Source organism: Coffea arabica, chromosome 1c (assembly GCF_036785885.1).
Source record: "Coffea arabica cultivar ET-39 chromosome 1c, Coffea Arabica ET-39 HiFi, whole genome shotgun sequence".
NCBI lineage: Eukaryota > Viridiplantae > Streptophyta > Magnoliopsida > Gentianales > Rubiaceae > Coffea > Coffea arabica.
The window spans coordinates 11,241,238-11,261,865 of record NC_092310.1 but is presented as its reverse complement, the minus strand read 5'-3'; the positions used below and the strand labels follow the sequence as shown (position 1 = coordinate 11,261,865).

The 20,628-nt window shown below is 34.4% G+C and overlaps 1 protein-coding gene and 1 pseudogene across 2 annotated transcripts; both read right to left on the bottom strand.

Moving 5' to 3' along the window:
- Positions 1-1,491: 1,491 nt before the first annotated feature.
- Positions 1,492-5,072, bottom strand: LOC113715127 (FT-interacting protein 3). Of its 2 annotated transcripts, XM_027239366.2 has the most exons (3): positions 4,939-5,072; positions 4,560-4,607; positions 1,492-4,205 (listed from the first exon to the last, which is right to left on the bottom strand). In XM_027239366.2, exon 3 carries the CDS (start codon positions 4,055-4,057, stop codon positions 1,769-1,771), a length of 2,289 nt encoding a protein of 762 aa, XP_027095167.1. In that variant the 5' UTR covers positions 4,058-4,205; positions 4,560-4,607; positions 4,939-5,072; the 3' UTR covers positions 1,492-1,768. The 2 variants fall into 2 exon arrangements, with proteins under 2 accessions (XP_027095167.1, XP_027095239.1); XM_027239438.2 differs by having other exon boundaries at positions 1,492-4,607.
- Positions 5,073-11,876: 6,804 nt separating this feature from the next.
- On the bottom strand, positions 11,877-20,410 carry LOC113714941 (dehydrogenase FPY6-like; annotated as a pseudogene).
- Between the last annotated feature and the right edge of the window lie 218 nt (positions 20,411-20,628).

The following is a 20,628-nucleotide window of genomic DNA, read 5'->3' as shown; positions in this document are numbered from 1 at the left end:
GGGCCTAATTCATTTGTTAGCTACTTGCTATCTAGTACTACTACTATATAGGCCTTGTTTTCCATTCTTTTAGATTTTATCAAATTTGATTATGAACAATAATTATAGAAAATCATTAGAATCACAAAAAGCGATTCTTTAGTTGATTATATATTTTAATTTTTTTGTAATTAAAAAGTCTATATTTTGAATGCAAAAGTAAAAAAAATATAAAACTGAGTATTCAAAATCAGAATTTATATTCAACTAAATAATTAACCAAGAACAAGTCCATAGAATATAGCAGTGACAAGAGACATTCTCCAAAATCTAAATGCTTTCAATGACAACCGAAATTTCTTCAAAGCACATTTCTTTGATGGAATACCCACTTTTCGGTTTCTAATAATTTCATAGCAGCAAACGTAAATATTTTGTCCAATTTCTGGCAAACAGTTTCCAGATAGTGATGCAGAATTAAGATATTCAATAATTTTTTTTAAAAAAAATATTAATCCTTGTGCCCCATGGATGGACTCTAATAGTCTGATTATGGGTCATGTCTGTTTGGGCTGAATTTATGTGTCGTTTGGTTGGCCCTACATTAAACAGGCCAAGGTAGATCCAACTCAAACTAAGTTAGGCCCATGATTCTATTGGATCATGAGCTAAATAGCCTGAACTATACTTGGAAAGCCCATAAACACTAGTCAATTCATGAGTCCACTTCGTCCTGGTCATCCTGACCTGAAGAGAGCTATACAAGTTGCAAAAGAAGGTTAAAACCTGTGCAGTAAATATTTATTTTTTTTTGAAAATGCAAGAACACTATAGAATGTAAAAGATATGGTTGAAAATTTATGAAATTTTTTTAAGAGTAAATCTTATATACACTGACAGTGTATACACTATCACGACTGGATGTATGACATATATGCAAAACTTAGGTTTCAAATTCAAATTTGGATTATGTGTCATGCATCCAGTGGTGAAAGTGTATATACTGTCAATGTATAGAAGATAAATCTTTTTTTTTTAAATGCATGAACACTGTAAAGAGTAATTTGAATGAATTTGTACGAACTTATTCTTTTTTCTTTTTTTGATAAAAATAATGATTTCATGAATGTTTGAACTTATTCTTAACGTCGAACAATTTGATGTAATCCTACCAACTTAAGTTAATTTGCACATCTTCAACCAAGTTTCTCATTTTATACGTTCTTTCTAATTTTTGCAAAAATTCTTGTACATTAACAAGAACCATGTGTACATTTTGCAATTTTTGTTAAGTGAGTTGAGTGGCTTTGATTTGACCCAAAGAATATACATGTGACCTAGCCCAAAATGACCCATACAAGAATGTTAGGTGCAGTGCAATCATTCATGTGTCAAAAAATAGTAGGTGAGTAAAATAAATTTTACGATATTATTCTTGCTGTATCCTTCCTACCTTGGAAAAACATACACCTCATGCTCACCTATTCCTGAAATGCAAAGTAAACAAGATAATTTAGTTTAAATTTACCATATCACAGAAATAAATGGTCTAATGTTAATCAGCACCTACTATGACCAAAACAGTTATCTGGACCCCTTAAAAGTTTAACTACAGCAATTACTTAGTCAAAATTTAAGGCTCCCAGATACAAGTTAATAACAAATCTTTCTGAGATCATTTACAGGAAAATAGTAGATAGATGCAGAACAAGTTGCATGCATAATGTTTACATCTTACAGCCTTTCCAGCATGACTAAAAAATTGGAATAATCAGCATTGGAATTGTGCCTATAGCATGTGGTCTGTTTTTGCTGGCAACCTTCTGAAGAAGTTGGATGATATTGAGGGCAGCTTCTGGCGAAGTTTAGGATGTCTTAACACATAAAATCCAACAAGAAGTACCACAATTTGGAATGGGGTAACATAGAGCACAAGGGCAGCAACTAAGCAAACTGCCAAAAATAAGGCTGATGCTCTAGGATCTCTCCAATTTACAAGAGAGTAAAATCTCTCCCCTTGGGTTGCTAGGTCGCCGAGCACAGTTTGTATCCTGCCACCAATACTTCTTAGACGATCATACCGCATCCTTACGCTATCTGATGATTTGGTGGTTGGAAATGTGTCAAATTCTTCATCAAGTTCATCAGGTCCAACTGCATCAGCATGAGAAAGCCTAATATCCATGTGGGGAGGGTGTCTTGGTTTCCAGCGGTATCGCCAAACCCCAATGAAGAACAGATATAAGAAGAAAGTAGGGAGTATGAGTTCTGGGAAAAGAACCAAAATCACAAAAAGAATGTGGATCAGAATGGTGGTAATAGGATTTTTCCACTTGCATATCTGATCAAACCATTTCGCAACTGCTATGAAACCACTCAGAACATTCATTACCCTGACAAAATTAGCTTTTGCCTTCCTCACACTCCATAAGTGTGAACCAACATCCAGCATATACTCCACAACTTCTTTTTTCAATGGTGGTTCTGATCGGCCGAGCCTTATTGCGATTGTCTGAATTGCGTGGTACCTTAAGACATCAAGCTGAATCACTGACAATGGATGGACATAGTGCATCTTTGGAAACAATGGATTAGTATATTTGTACAGCATATTGAAGTATGATGAACACGAGAACCTCACGGCCAATTGAACTTCTCCCATCTTTTTCACTCCTGAAGGTAGCAAGACAATGAGGGGATATGAGTGTGTATAAACGCGTTCTGTCTCAAGTGTGGATAGCCTGATCCTTACCTTGCCAATACTTGAATCTTTCCCTCCTTGAAGATGACCGTTGTCAAATACCCCTACCGTAATCACAGTACAAGGATCAAATACCTCCCATGTGTACTGCTCATTCCATTTAGGGGAGAAGCTATCGATGATCGTCCTAGTTCGAACCCATTTTGGTCCATATTTGGCAACACAATAAGCATCAGTTGTTCCTCTTCCATCTTTGGTCTTCATTGATGACAATCCTGTGGCACTTATAATTCCCAACTCAAAAAGACCAACGCTGGACTTCCACAACTGCTTTGAAGTAGGTCTAAGATCACTGCAATATTGTGTTGCCTCATCAAATACATGATATCCACCATCCAAACTGATCCTCAAATGAATCTTACTTGCAAACTTAACCTCCCTCTTCTCCCTTTCTATAACGATGTGTTTCTCTAGATTATGCCATTTTGATGGGACAGACTTATTATCAAATCTCCTGTGCACAGTGTTGAGAAGAATCAGGCACTTTCCCAAGATTTCTCCCTTATCCTCAACTGTCATCACCAATTGCTCCTCAAATCTTTCAGCAACTACAAATATCAAATCCTCATTCCACATCGGATTTACGCTCTTTACCATTTTAGTTCTGAGAGCCTGATTTCCAAGGACAACTTTCACACACACTTCGGGAGGCTTACTCTTATCACTTGGATTCAGATCCTGACATTCAATTACATTGACTCTGAGATACCATAGTTTAGGCGAAAGGTACACCTTCCCTCTGATTTTGGAAACGTTTTCTCTGCCAACTGCTGCTGCATCTGAATGCCAAGCATCAGGAAATGCCTCATCTGCTTGAGTTCCCTTCCAAACAGCAAGCATGATTTCACCATGCCTGAGCTTGTCGCCCTTTTTGTCTTCCAATCTATACCATTGTGGAGCCAAGGGACTATCTGGTGGAACCCTTCTCGGGATTTCAATAAAATCAAATGTTATCCTGCCAATGAAATCATCCAACACAACATCTTTATCTTTTACCACGACTTCAACAAATGAAGCTTGAAGTTTATCCTGAGAGAAAGCAAATACATAATTCCACTCTGGATTGGATTTCTTTTCAAAATGCTTTGTAACTCCTTTATAGTTCCCAACCTTCACTTCCGCGTAAGGATCACAACTGCCTGTGACATCCTTCCCTGGTAGATCCCTAGCTTTGACTACCCGGACATAAAGGTACTGCATCTGCTCAACGAGGTCATAGGTGCAAGTAAGCTTATCGCCATCAATGATAGCTCCTGAGCCAGCAATTTTTGGAGCAGTCTCCTTGAGAGCAAACTCTTCAGGTTGCGGAAGCTTCATTTGCTTGTTATTGGCACCAAAATACACGCAAGCTATACACAGTTTAGACCCAGATTTGGATTTAGAATGCCTTCCACTACTTTCTCACGCTGTCAAACTGCATCGGAGTTTGTAAACATCTTGTTTTCAATGTTTGGCTTTCTTGAGACTGCAAACGCATTCTCAATTTTCATGTTAGATTAAGAAAAATCAGTAAGTGAAGGAGCATTAAAGAATCCTGAACAATTAGAATATCAAATTGCAAATGGATGCGGTTTAATCAAGACAGAGTTGCCACAAATCCAGTTAATTTAACGAAAGTTCTTGAAAAGATTTTCTCAGCGAATGTCCGGATACTTCAGTAGCATGGTTTTTGATCAAATGATATCTTAGTTTGAATAGAAGAACTGCTCTCTATTGCTCAGGACATGAGCTCAATAATCAAGGGAGTAAAGGTTTAATTGAACTCAGATACTTTAGGGTCAGAACTGGCAATAACAGAAATGAAGAGAAGAAACAACACCTTCTGGATGGATCTGTTGACTAACTGATTGCAGGACACCTCCCAAACCTACACAATCAATAAAACGGAAATGATCAGACACAAGTTGGATTTAAATCAACGAGGCTGCAAGAACATAAATTCAATATACTTGAAAATCTTCAACGAATTAAACTTCATTCAGTATAGAACAGGTGTGCATCTAACATGCTACTCAGTTACAGGGAGAGAGTTGCATGCAACATAAAATGAACAGAGAAAAAAAAAAGAAAAAACAAAGGCTCCAAACTCCAATGTTGAATGTAAAACACTCATGCAAGCTAAGTTGGAGATGGTATCTTTTTTGATCCTGATAAGAGAGTGCAAAAAGTTTCTGTTAAACTCTGCCTTTGCAGCTTACATGAAAGAGGAGAGACTTGCAGTTGAGAGAGGGTACTAAGCGGGTGACTTAAGTTGTAAGACTGTTGAGAGAAAATCAGAGTTGTTCAGAGCAGCTACAACTAAATACTCATCAAAGAAGACTTATTCCATCTGTTCTGGTAGGAAATGGTAACAAAAGGGAAGTAGGACCAAGTTAAAGAGAATTAAAACTAGGAATAGTGTACTGAACTAAATGCAGTGGGGTATGATATAAATGAATCTCCTCAAGATACACATGCACCTCTCGTCTTTCTAGCACATGATACTAACTCTTATCCAAAAATAATCCTATTGAACATGCTGATAATTTTGGCACTAATTATTCTTACTATTTAATTTGCAATTTGGAAGTAAATTCGTTTCACTCAGAGGTCACAATTTTACCAAGTCATCACACCAAACTAGCTATCATTTGTCACTCTTTTAACCTGAACCAGAGACGTATCCACCTTTTGGAATATGGCAAGATATTGGTAGTATGTTAAGAGTCTATGTCAGATGTACAAAATTCCCCTCCATATGTGATGACGAATTCATTGTACCCTTATTGCATAGTCTTTTTTGCATTTTTGGTGGTACAATTTTTTTTTTATTTGTCTGCATGATGATGATGATAAGGTAAATTTTGTCTTTTTTTTTTTAAATTTTTATTTTGGTCTTTGGTCTTTGGTCTGATGTCCAATCTATGAAAATCCCAACAAAAATGTAAATTTCACATATTCATCAAAGCATAGCACCGCCCTGCCTTGAATCAAGAATTTGTTTATCATAAACAACCTGGAAGAAGTGTTGTCAACTCATTATGATACGGATAAAGTAGGGTTGGCATTAAGGTTTAAGGGTCAGCTGAGACAGGAAGTTTATTAAATTTTCTTGCCATATTAAACAAGTCCCCATGCACTTTATGCATTTCTTTTTCATTAAACGTGTAATATATGACATATTAGGCAAGCTCAAAAAGAGCAAAAAAAAAAAAAAAAAAAAAAAGGCATGTTAAACAAATACGACAGCAAAAAGAAGAAGTGGAGAAGGGTATTGCATTTTAATTTGCAGTAGTCATTTAATGCATTTCATTTATTATGTTTAATTATAGTCTTGTTAATGGGGGCTTTCTTTTCTAAAAGCGGTTTTAAAAACTAATTTCTGAATAAAAGAGCTCAAATTTGAAGAGATATATTTGTCCATAACATTTGAACGTTTTTTTTTTTTTTTTTGAAGGTGCATAAATTTTTAATGTGCAAGGTCTATCCTTTGCAAAATAAAAAATAAAAAAAGCTTTCCTTCCATGCTTTCTACTAGTATGTTCAATTTTACACACACACACACATGTATATATGTGTGTATGTATATATCTATATGTATGTATGTATGTGTGTGTATATATATTTTGTGGATGTGGGATTTGGACTAGATCAACCATAGACTGAAAAACAAACTAATATATCTAAAATTACTTTTTTCACTAACACAATTAAGTTTAGATTAACATACTTTAAGCAAATGAAAGAGGGCCATTTCCATTTTCACCAATCTTTCCTGCATCAGCAATTCAAACACGATTTAACTCATCAACATCATTACGTTTTTGCTAGTCACACTCAAAAAGAAGAAGACAAAACTAATCTTAATTGGAAAGCCAACACAGGCACATGTCACCAAGGGGCTTCTTCTCTGATAAGCTTATGTTGGATTAGTCTCTTACATGAAAAATGATGCATTTTGTTCTTCGAAAATACCAAAATTCAAAAATGCAATTCTAAATCCCATTTTGTATAACACCCCCCCCCCCCCAAAAAAAACAAAAAAAGCAAAAAAAAAATCCCAAAATATACAACTTACACCCCTAAGAATAAATGGAACAGGCAACTTTTTCTACAAAATAACCATCTATTGCCTTCATATGTTCCTTCCATTCTAGCTTGGCTTTTCAAATTGAAAATATAAAGTGGTGTCGGCATTACATTTTTATGCAAAGATGTGATCAAAATTCTTAGATTTTTAACATTTTGGGGACAAATATGCATCACTTTCTTTATGAGAAACCAAAAATGGACAATTTGAAAATGTGAGTGACCATTCTTCTTGTCCTGGCTTAATACTACACCATATATGGTTTTCACTTAATGCCCTCTTTTAGTACACCATGTAATACATACATGAATTAAAGATCTATCGAGTACTCAATTTCTCATTTCTCACTTGAAACTTAAACCTTCTAAATTAGGTAACACAACTTAAGCATATACACAATCTAAAAGCCATATAGGCAGCTCAACTAATTATATGTCGTTTACTAGGAAGTCAAAAAGTTTCATACTTTGAATTAAAAGTTTTATTAATTATGAATTGGAGCTTTCATGGGTCCAAAATCAACTTCAAGACTCAAGTGGTAACGTGCTGCATTCATTTCCATATAGTCTATAGTCTTCTATTATAGGCTGGTAAGAAAATGTAGAGGCTTGTGTAGCTGTCCAATGTCCTTTTCAATTACAGATGAGAAATAATTATGAGAAAGAAGTTGTGTTAGGTGTTGTTGGTTTAGACACTATATACATGTCATCGTCATGCTCAATTGGAGTTCATCCCATGCAATTCCAATCTTATCTTTTAGCCAACAAATTAGCATTCCATCAATTTTTTGCAGTTAATCTACATTAGATCAATGATGTACATCAATTCGTCCGGAACGATTTCAGTAATTTATTAATGAAATTTACTTTTTATCAAAAAAATGTCCATCAGTAATTAAGAAGCTTATGGTGAAGATTCTGCAAAGTTTAGTATAAACATTTGTAGGACCATCAGGGGGTTCACCTTTGAAACAAGAATTTAGGGAAATATAAGTTTGGGATGAAAAGAATGCTAATAATGAAGTGAGGGTATTAGCTGAAACAATTCAATGCTTATGATTGTACCAAGAGCAAATTACAGTTTTAATCCTCTATATTTTGGGTCTGTTTGGATGACACATTTGGTCTAATCATGTTCAGTAGGAAAAAATCGTTCAAAATATCTCTCACATTTTACAAATAACTTTTTGCATCCCTCACTTTTAAAAATATACTTTTACGTCCCTTACAAATTCATATTGGTTAAATTTGGTCCCTATCTAGGTTTTCGACTAGTTTTTTTATCGAAATCCACCACGTGCCTTGCTTGTAATCATTTTTTAAGAGCAAAATTATCAAATCAAAGTTTACATAATCAGATCCATAATCCCTCACATTTTACAAAATGAATTATTTTGTCCCTCACATTTCACAAAATAAATTTTTTCCATCCCTCATATTTTACAAAATAAAATTTTCATCCCTCATTAATTATGTGTATGAATAACTTTTTTTTTAAAATGAATATATATCTATTTGATTTCACCTTAACAATATGAATAGCATGTCATATATCTTTATTTGATTTCACATGCACGTACTGTTCAAGTGAAATTAAAATAGAGATATACAGGGGTTTAAAAAATTGTTATTTTTTTACTCATGTTCATTCCTTTTACTCGAAAATTGAAAACAAAGAAGATACTTAATTCTAAACATTATAAAGCATTTATATTGAATAAATTTGGACAGAAAAAATAAACAAAGGAAAAGTATGACAAAATGATGTAAGTGATTGAAACTTTTAAATCTTAAAATAATCGTAAGATAAGCAATTCAACTGTTGGTCTTAAAGGTAGCGAGTAAAAATTTCAGATTTAAATTGCAATTTGTTAGTATGACTATAAAATTTGAATTAACACTGATTAATTAGATAGTCTTATTACATAACTTAATAAATGAATTATTACCAAAATAGAAAAGGTTACAAATATTAAATAAATTTACATGGTGAAATCAAATATGAATATATATGGGTTTAAAACAAAATTATTAGATTTAAACCCATATATATATATACTGAATAGTATATGTACAACTACAATTAGTCTATTTAGGTGAAATCAAATAGAAATATATTATATACTATTCGTACTATTCATGTGAAATCAAATAGATATATACATGAATTAAAAAAAAAATTTATTTGTGTACATAGTCAATGAGAGATGAAAAAATTCATTTTGTGAAACATGAGGGATGAAAAAATTTATTTTGTGAATGTGAGGGACGAAATAATTCATTTTATGAAATGTAAGGGACTATAGATGGATTATGTAAATTTTGATTTGATAATTTTACCCCCAAAAAATAATCACATGCAAGGCACATGACGAATTCCGACCCAAAATTAGTCGAAAACATAGGTAGAGATCAAAATTGACCAATATGAATTTGTAAGGGACGTAAAATTACACTTTTAAAAGTGAGAGACGAAAAAAGTCATTTTACAAAATGTGAATGACGTTTTGAACGATTTTTCCCTTTTCAGTATCCAATGCTAATAAATTGACAGATTTTACACATTATGTTTCCAAGGGTCCTTCAACACTCAATTTCATTGCAAAGAATTGTTTTTGAAAATCATGGGCATGTAAGCTAGTTAGAACCAGGTTCATATTCAAGCAATGTATTCCTGGAAATTGTTTATCATATGCAGAATTTATGTGAAACGCAACTAAGTTAAAAATAGAGGAGATTTGGTGTTTGGAAAGAATAGTTTCACCTTAAAGTTAACACTTGAAACATAATATTCTTCAACTTTGCCGTTTAAATATATGCAACTTTGCTCGTGAACAACTAAACGCTTCATTTAAAAGAACCATCCTTGAACATTAAAAAAAAAAAAAAAAGATTATTCACTTGGATACTGTATTCAACTATAAGTAACATATTTTAAACTCTCTGATTTACTACTATCTCAATTCTTCGTTTTATTTTCCAACTAAACTACACATTAAAAACATGTTTTTCATGTTTTAACGTAGTGTTGTGTTGCATGTGGCTATTTAATTATTGAAAATGGTTATTTAAATATCACCATTTACTATATAGACACATTTCTCTGTTTCCCTATCCTCCTACCTTGCTTAAATTTCCTGTATCTTCTTGATCCGTGCTCTTTCCTTCCTTTACCACCTCCTCTACAAACCCCAGATGCTTAATGTCTCTTGAACCATTGCCCTCGACACGACCTGAAAACACAATATGAACCTAACACGAAATTAATGGGTTTGGGTTGAGGTTTTGGGAATTCGGGTCAGAATCGGGTTGAGCCCGATGAACCCGAAAAGAAAACATGTCGATTTCGGGTCAACTCTTGGTGACCTGATATGACCCGATATGACCTGTTTACGAATTAAAAATAATTTAATAAACATAAAAATAATTTTATCTAACTAAACTAAGTTATTCTTTTTTTCAAAGGCATTAATTACTTAATCCTAAATGAATTTATTTAATTTGTGTGAAGTTGAAATTATTATAGTTGGACAAATAATATATTATATTATTTTTTACTTTTATGCTATTTTAATTTATTTTATATTTTGTTTGGGATAAAACACTTTTACGATGTTTAATTTATTTTAGATATGGTTTGGAATTATTTATTTAAATTTTTATTACTTGATTATGTAATTAGTTTTGTGAGAAATTAATTTTATTAGAAATTATAGTGATAAATTAATAAATTAAAATTAAGTTTCGGGTCATTTCGGATCGACCCGCCAACCCGTCAACCTGAAATTTTCGGGTTCGGGTCAGTATACCTGACCCGTCACGGGTTGGCTGGTCGGATTCGGGTCAACATATTCTCTGACGGGTCGGGATCAGACCCGACCCGCCAACCTGATTTGGACCCGAATTGCCACCCCTAGTCCTAGGTTTGCCAGGCATACAAGCTCTCTCCAAGATCGATCCAGTACACTAACCCAATTTCTACTTTTTGCAGACTTTGCTCTCCCTCCTTACCTTTTTGGCAGGGGTTTATTGACATGGCGCTGGGCAACGGATTGTTGGGGATAAGGGATGTATAGGAAGAGGGCAAAAGGACTTTTTCTGCACTAGGTTTCCATCTATAACAAATTCATGTATATTCTTCGACTACCTTGCATTTATTTGCTTTCCCATTTAACACTTCGGACACCACTTATTTATCTAGTGTTGCAAGGCACTTGATATGCAATTTACCAAAAAAGAATAAACAAATGAAGTAAAAGTCAGGGGAGGTGAAAGAAGGTAAATGAAAAGAAGTCCAAAATTGTTGGGGATGCTTTTCCCTGAAATGTCTTAGATGCGGTCAAGTTCTCATAAAACGCTAGTAAAGAGCATAAACGAGATATTTCTCTAGTCCACAACTTAAAGAAGTTTGTCTGCAATTTGCCTAGCATGTAGTCACATTACACAGTAAAATTGAACACATGCAAGCCTGATAGGAAACAACATCTACGCAGCAACCAATGTCAGCACATGCACAGTAACTGTTCTTCACCTTCTAGGACCACAACACTAAATTAGTCCAATCCATATCAGTGAATATCTCAATCCAGTTATCAGGTTAAAGACCCTAAAAGGAAGGTCTCATAAGCACTAAATAACAACAATTAGGTACAAAGAGTGATGCAGTGACTTCAGATATCACGATACTCCAATTAGGAAAACCAGGGGGTTACAAGATATAACGTGACAGAGGATAAAGATGGCAGCTCCAATATCAGATTCTAAGTAGAGTTCTTAATTAGTCATTCCACTTCATCCAGTTAAAGAATAACTCTTCAACAATCTTCAACAATTATCATGCCTTGTGCCACAAATAAATGACAAGTCCTGATTGTAAATGTCAAAGCTAAATTTAGGGAGAAGATTCTACTTTGGACCAGAAGTTTGTTTTCAGACAAAATATTCTCTTTGCATCTTTCAGTCAAGCCACTTAACTGTACCAATTTATGCAACTTAATCCCTAGCAGAATAAATTTGCTTATGAGTGTCACAAAAGTTGCAGTTCCTAAAACTCCACAAAACTCTCCAATGATGTAACTTATCAAGAAGTTGCTCCATTTACGGTCCAAATAATATGCAATAAGGACAGAATCTGCAAACAGCGAACGAGTAACATGCCTTTCCTTATAAGGTGACTAGCCACTAAGACATCGTAAGTCTTACATGTACAAGTACATGCATGTTCAAATTGTGTATCGATAGGTAAAGAGAGAGATTCCAAACTCAGACTTGTTTTATTCTTAATATGTGCTCTGTTCCTGGCTGGAGGATCTTAATGGAACTCAATGCTATAGTGGGACAGGTGAATCAACAATTTGAATCTAAAATCTCTTCACTTGTACAGGAGCGCCTTGCCTCTTTCCAGATTCAAGCATTGCATCCAAAACAGCAACATCCCTGACACCTTCCACAAATGACAAGCGGCGTTCCACTTCGTAGCTACTATCCTTCTGCAACAATCAAAAGGATTGTACATTACACATGAATTATACCATTCACTAATTTACATTAAAATGCACATAAATCTTGCTTGTGAGAGAGAGTACAAGCACGACAAGGGGTAAATGTCTCCTAAATATTAATTATAACTCCACCAAGAATTATGGATCCTCGTAGATAATCCTCACAGTAGACAAGAGGGACTCCATGGATACAAAATTGAATACACACTTTTTCCTATTCCCTTTTACTTTTCCCAAAATGTGTGAAACCTCCCTTCTAAATATCTTCAGCCTACCTTATTGCTCCTACAATATTAATTCCAAATGATTTTCCAAAGCTACCTTTCACATATATTTAGACATGAGTGTTTTATCCTCCACAAATTCAATCAAAGGTGCCCAACCAATAAAATCTTTAAGATACCATAGCTGAGGGAGTAGCTGCCCACAGTTTAAGTTTGAATTTATTAATAACTTCCAAGCATCAAGTTAAATCAAAGTATTATGAACCTTAAGACAAAAGATTTTGTAAGTAAAGTGAATACTTTTGTTCAACGTTGTGGAAAATTTTCTACTTTCATGAGCCACTGCAGGTGGTTATGAAGCAGGCAGGGGAATAAAATTATTGAAGAAGGTTAAGGCACTGGAGAAGTAAGGTTAAAAACTATTTGTGCACATTGCTCACAAATGACTCAAAAATGTTTTAGAAGTACACTTAAGAATAATTAAAAGGGCAGTTTCAGTATACTGTTGTAGTGACCACATAAAAATTGAAGATAGCAGAAGTCATTCATCCTAAGATTTAACAATAAAGGAGGTGCAGAATTAACAATTCACAAACTAGAGGGAGAAATTAGACTTTGCCAACAGCTAGAGGCAACACATAACATGATATCCATTGCACATTCAATGAAGCTGTGGTCAAGAAAAAAGCAAGTGCTAAGTGGCTTCCTGCAATTTAAGTTTGAAATGTTGATAATGGACAAGAATCAAGTTTTATCAAAGCATTATACTCCATAGGACAAAAAAGTTTGTTAAGTGCATAGGTTAATATTATTGTTTAATGTTGTAGAAACCTTCCTACTCCCATGAGCTGCAGCAGTTGTTGGTGAAGAGGGTTGGGGGACGGATGTTGAAGAAGGTTGAGGCACTGGAAAGGTGGTATTGGTTGAAAACCACTTTACATGTTCTAGTGATTGCTCAAAAATATTTAAAAACGACACTTGAGAATAGTTTATAAAGGCAATATTTAGAAAACTATTGCTATGTCCACATAAAATTCAATAAAAACAGAAGTCATTCATCTTAAGTTTGAAAAAAGCTAAGGGGTTTATGTTTTGCAAACTAGAGGGAGAAATTAAACTTTTCCAACAATTAGAGGCAATGACATAACATTTTACCCAGAAAAGGAAAAGATCGTCAAACAACGTTGGCGAGCTATGTGACACATTGGTACAGATAACTCAAATGATACACTACGATTAAGAACATAGAATGACTTCAGCCAAAAAATTTACATAATATCGAGTACAAGTTTAACTATTTGAGTTACCTTTAGAGTAGCCTGAGAAATTTCGGACAGGAAAGCCTTTAGTTCTTCAGTAACCCCACTAAATGGGTGGAAGAAGCTCTTATTCTGCACCATTAGCCAGGTAAAGAGTAACCTGCCACATTATCAAGAAACTGAAAAGGCAAAGCTGGGAAAGCTTGCAGTGCTTTTGAAATTATACCTAAAGAAAATAAGCTGACATCCTAGGTCTTAGGAATTTTGATAGTACGAGATATCAAGAAGCCATTGATTACCAAGTACCCATGCTTGCCATCTTGGTTACCCCTCTCAATTTGAAGTGTTCCATTTAGACCCACAACTCGCCAGAGTATCTAATGAAAAATGGCATAACTATTGCATTATATACAATAAAAAAATCAAGGTATTCTGTAGACAAAGAACTTATTCAAACAAAATGAGTGGAAAACGAGTGATTTAGAGGCATATTTTTACTGCATACCTTTGGTGATCTTGATGATACCACCAGCACGAAAACTCCAGTGCAGCCATTCTCCAGTTGACTAAAGAGACAAGAATTCCCAATCAGCTATTATTCCATCACTACTGTCATCAAATTATGCTTGAGAAACTTACAACGTAGATGAGATGTTATCAGGGGGAGGCAAAGTCAAATCTACATGAGAAGTCAAGGCTGACACCGAGGACACCTCACATCCAACAAGCTGCTCATTCAGAAAGCAGAAATCAAATTAAAGCATACAGCTATAAGCAATACTTTGTAGCATAGAAAATGATTTGTTGCAACTTATGCTTGAGTACCTTGTGGAACTATTTAGGCAGATAAAGTAACAAATATTGCATCACAAAGCATGTAACTATTGTGGGTAAGAACTTGATTTATTTTTAAAAGATACATTACAGGTTGCAGTTTTAGTCTGTTCCTCTTCCTTTCCTACTTGAACAGCAATTTATTTTTAAATGACGCATTATAGGTTGTAAGAGAATTGTGCTGTGAGTTAATGGAAATATATTTAGAAAAATTTTAGTGGAAAAATAAAAGACACCATATTAACAGGATAATCATTGACAGTGATTCCAGAAACAGACCCAAAGCACCCTGCAGGTTTACAGTAACATTTTTACTGCTGCTACAATTTCAAAAGAAGAAAAGGTAACAAGTAGAAGTCTCTCAGAAATGCAATAAACAGCTGTCTGCATCTGAATTCACAGCAATAATTAAAATTTCAATTGTACCTTTATACATCCTATAGGTTATCAAGCTATCTAAATCTAAAGCACTGAATCCAAGACAAAGTCAAAGTTCCTGTCAAGTGTGAAAGGAACTATAACAAGCAAATATAAGGTTTATTTTTTTGTCTAGAATCATTTTCATTTCCCCAGTGTGAGTGCGATTCTTAATCCTAATAATTGCAAATAATTGCTCTCCACTAAGAAATCTATTAGGTTATTATCTACGAGTTCACTGACCATGCTGAAATTATGTTCTTGACTTTAGCAACATTTAAGACCGGATCTTCTCTGCCAAAGTACTGATACCTTTTGCAGTAATTTCTGTAGCTGAGTATTTATGGGAGAACCAGATAGAAGAATTTTAAATGGGGAATTCTGCTTCATATTATCTCAAACCAACCACCTTCTGACTTTCTTTACTCTTTGTACTTATTCTTTCCTAAAGTACTCAGATAACAGCTCCTTTATTATCCAGAAAAAAACTATTACAATTTGGAAAACATGGTTGAGTTTTAAAGTTAACCTAGTTTCTTTTCCAGAAATGTCAAGTACAACTGATGGATTATTTAAAACCCTCGATAGACTTAAGAGTTAGAGAACTTAATTTGTTAAATATAAAATGGAGATAGAAAAAAATGATAATCAACAACTCTAGTGCATGACATTGGATTTCTAAAGTGCATAATGCTAGACATATAAGGAAATTAGATCAACAATGGTTCCTCAGAGTGAAAAAATCGACTTACCATCCTCAATCCTGCGACAAAATGAACCCCCATGTCAAGAATGAAACCGCCCTGCCAGAATGTAAATTAAGCAGCAAGTAGAAAACAAGTCAAATCAACAAAAGCTTCATCCCATGCCATATGAAATTGTCTAAATAAATCATCTCTAGCCAGTAATCATCAGCAGACAAGAACTTAAAATAGATTATGCAGATACTTGATAGTTCTGAATTCACAAAGGACCAGACTGGCTAGAGTTAAACCAATTTTAGAACAGGAGTATTGTTGTGTATTTAAATTGCTTATATGTGTCAATAAAACATCGAGCAAGACAATGTTCTTCCATGAATCAGTATATCAAGCAAAGGAATGGTTATTCATAACCTGAAGGCACAGGGATAAGATTGGCTAAAAACATACTTACAGTGAAGTTGCGTCTCCAAGAACTTGAGAAGTACGGATTTGAGCTAGTCATTGATCCTTCAATAATAACTTGGATACTCATCACATCTCCAACTTCAGCCATTAGCTTTTTGCTCTACAATAACAAATAAAAATTACCATTTATTTACAAAAGATGCGAAATCAGAAATGGAGTCCAGTATGCAAAAAAGAACAACCTCCTCAAAAGCTGGTTCAAAACGATAATTTTCTGCAACTGCCCAAACAGGTTGAAAAGGCAAGTGGGTCCGCAAAGAATGGTAGGAGGACAGTGCAGCTTCCGCTTCATCAATGGCTACATAAATATGGATATGTCAAGTTTATATGCAATGACTATCACGGTTATAATTCTTAGTAAAATGCCAGAAATGTTACAGCAACTAAGCAATGAGTAGGTCAGATGCACTATTTACAAAAAGACTCTGTCTACTGCCTGTTTATTTAACTTGGAATGAATTAAGGACAAAATTGACAAATATGCAGTAATACTCCATTCATTGATAACAAGCCCTTCGGGAACTTCCAAACAACCAACTGAATATAGTTTCCTGACTTAGCAACCTTCACTCTAGCTGTGAAGCAGCCAACTGTAATGAGAAAAAATAACAAAAGCCTGCGGAAGGGGGGAGGGTTGGGTTGCGTGGTAAGGGGGTAAGGATTGTAAGTAGGAGATCCCAGGTTCAAGACCTCCCACTTAGAAGCCTGCGGAACAATCAAAAGTTGGCCCATATCGCTTCCTTTTTTCTTTTTATATCACAGCAAGTACTGCTTCTTGCCTGTGGAAGGGGGAACTTCATTAAAAGGTTCTCTTGAGAAAGGACTCTATTACAAGTTTTGCAACTACTTATTCTGGCAACTTGTGCTTTTTCCTTGGACTTGTTCAAGATGTAAAATATATAGTTGATATTTGAAACATGAAAATGCAATCAACAGAGTGATACATTGACATATGGAAGTAGTCGATAATTACCTTTTCCACACTCTCAATAATTTCTTTTATTTTAGCTGGCCATCTCACTGACTCCATGAACTATTTCCAAAGGTTAGACATGGAGGGTAGTTCTAAACTTTATGAATTATGGCATCACCAATACATCCATCCATCTGTTCCAGGCTTTGGATGGCAAATTCAGGGGTACAATGGCAGCCATTTTTTCTTCACAGAGTTTGAATAGTTGGATACAATGTTTACCTTTTGACATTTTATGGTTTGAAAAACAGAATTTACCTATACAGATAGTATCAAAACCAAATGTGGAACTTGAATCCCATATGGCGCTAGATTACATCATTTATTAAGACAATGAAGGAGATACAACAGAAACAAACGAGTGGCTGCCAGATATGACTAGCTTCCCTTTCCATGCAGACAGGGTGACTCTCCTTTTGCGTAATATAGATACTTTATGTAGCATTCGCTTAGGCTGCTGAACTGAATCAGCAAGAACGATCGTTGTTGATGAAAGAGAAGTGTTTGAAATAGATGTATAAATAAGATGTACTACAGAAAAGGGGGGGAAATGGATCTAGAAATATAAATGCTGCCATAAAAATTTCAGTTACAGAAATGCCCTTAGATGACTCCATTACCCATCTGCAAAGGCTAAGGAGTTCTGTGCTGATCTGTTCTTCAGCCATTTAAGACATCACAAGAGCAAGTAGAAGAAACTAGAATAGATACTTCCGACTCCACGCAAAGTGTAAGAGAGCCCAAGAAGTTTTTATTATTGGCCTGATAGGCTGACAACCTAAAATATTATCTTAAGTGTGAGTTTACTCTTAGGTGGAGAATAGAAGATATTCCTCAGTTCAGATAGTGAGAGTATCATAATTGTACTAATCTTTGTGCCAAATGGTTGTCTAGAACAAGATGTTGTGTGCTTATACCAATTTTGCTCTCTAGAACTCTTTGTTATCTAAGTATTAGCTAAAACAGATAAGATTATGCAGTTTCATATTGCTATAGATGCTGTTATGGAATATATAACGTTTTCACTTAAAGATCATGAGCAATACATTTTATATTGTCAACTTTCAAGAAGAAAAGTGCAACAGAATTTGCAGAACGAAAGAGATATATGCTTTCAGATACTGTTCTACTTACAAGCTGTAGCTGGTTTCTCTTCAGCACCAACATTTTTCCAAGCAATAAAATGGGCATGAAAAGAACATCCCCTTGTCAGTTGATTGAACAAGACAAGAAAATCTATTATTCTGTACAAAAGTTAACAGTAGATGGAATAAAATTCAAGACATAAGTACGCTATTACGGTGTTTATAATTGTAATACAAAAGCTTCATAATGTCTATATATTAAGAAAAGAAAAATGCCTGCTGAGATAGAATTCAACTTGAAACTACCTTGAAGGACATGCTTTCCTTCTTTCAGCAGCCTCAATGACATATCCACCTGCATGAGATAATTTACATGGATAAATGAAAGGCATTTAGTAGCATGACAGCATGAACTGCAGTAATAAAATAGCGCAGATTAGTTTTATATGAAGTACATGTTTAAAGTTTCTGGTCATCAATTCCAAACACCAATTACAGATTATTGCTGTGGTTTTTACAAAGTTTGACACCCAAATAGGGAACAAGAGTTCTCATCCATGATAGTAATATCGCTAATTAACAATATGACCCATATTACACGCAATTAAATTAATGAAAAGCTGCAGTGGGTTGTGAAACAAAGGTGGTGAATTTTTAGAATCTAACATGTCAAATTTCAACGGGTTTTGAACTGCCAACATATTATGTTGAAGATTCTTGTTGACTTTTCTGTTCAACTGACCTTTTCAAATCAATACCTTACATTCATTTGTTGTTAAATGAGAGCATTTGCAGACCAACAAAATCCATGTAAAATGTGAACATTTTATTGGTTTACAAAGAATGTACATAAGGTTTCCATAGAGCAAATTTTACCTCATGAGTAAACACATAAAATGAAAACTACAAAACAATAAATGGAACTATCTTGTCTCTACCTTCAAATTCAGACAACAGCAAGACAAACTTTGTTTAAGACAGGTAGACTTTAACATACTTGTAGCTAACTAAGCAAAATTCTTTATTCCAAAAAAACAAACAAGCTACATTCTTTACTCTTGGGGAGGGGGAGAAATAGATATCAAATATCTGCAACAATACGCCAGACAATCACAACAAAACAAATGCTACCTAAATCAAAACTACGATCAGGAGGATGCAAACATAAAACACATGGCAAAATTAGAAAATGTCAAATAAAAATTATAGTTGTACCATTTTCCGGTACCTAACACCCCAAATACCTATTTTTATTGACAAATAATTTATATAGGGAACATTCAAATCTACCTGAATCTGGCCAGCCAGAACTACAGCAACACCAATAATGGAACTGTCCTTGATTATCTCATCAAGTCCCCCATCACCCCACTTACATTCCACTTCCGGGAAAAACTTTCTAGCAACCTCAACAGCACCTCTAGCTGATTCCTGCATGAATTTCTCAGTCAAAATCCCGATGCAAGTTCCCAAAACTGAAAAAAAAAATATTGCAAATAAATAAAACTTTCCTCAAATCGCATTTGCAAGAAACACAATTACAAAACGCTTCCATCACAAACCTCCAAGAATTTGCAACGAAATAGATTAAATGCGTGAAACAAGAAAATCCCTTTTGCTATTTCATCCCAAAAGTTAAATTGAAAAGTAAATCCAAGGAAAAAAATGGAAACTTTCCACTAAATTCTTCCCTTCTCAACGACCATTTTCCTCCCTTTTCTTTCAAGAAATGCATGATAACAACTACCAATAACGAAAGAAAAAGAAGACGAAATCTTAAAGAACCTCAGAACGACTCCAAATAGCTTTGAGTACAAAGAGATTAGAGATTTCAGCTAATCTGGGAATGTATTGAGTTTTAACAAAAATCCCAGCTCCAATGATGGCTATATTGGGTAGCTGAGCCATTCTTTGGAAGAATCTTGTGATCTTCTACTACTAGAGTACTAGTAGTCCGATTCAAGTTTTAGCGTAGATTGTAGAAGAGCTGAAGAGGAGGATTCAAATCATCTAATGTAATGTAAAGATTACGCAGCAGTATAGGATAAGTCGTGTTTCAATTGGATTGAAGTTGGAAAAGTTTCGTGTGTGACAGGCTGCTTTCTGGGTTCATTTTTAGGCAAAACAAGGAAACGTGGTATTTATATTATATCTATATCTATATGTATAGGCAGGAGAGGTATTAGTGAATGTCTCTTAAATGGCTTCCAAATCTTTCGCACTTTTGTTTTTTATTATAAAAAAAAAATTCTCTCGTACTTTTTTCTAAATTTTTCAGTTATTTTAATATATAAATTCAATTAAAAAGTTTGAAATAGTGATTTACAATTAATTCTATGATAATTCAAATTTAAAATT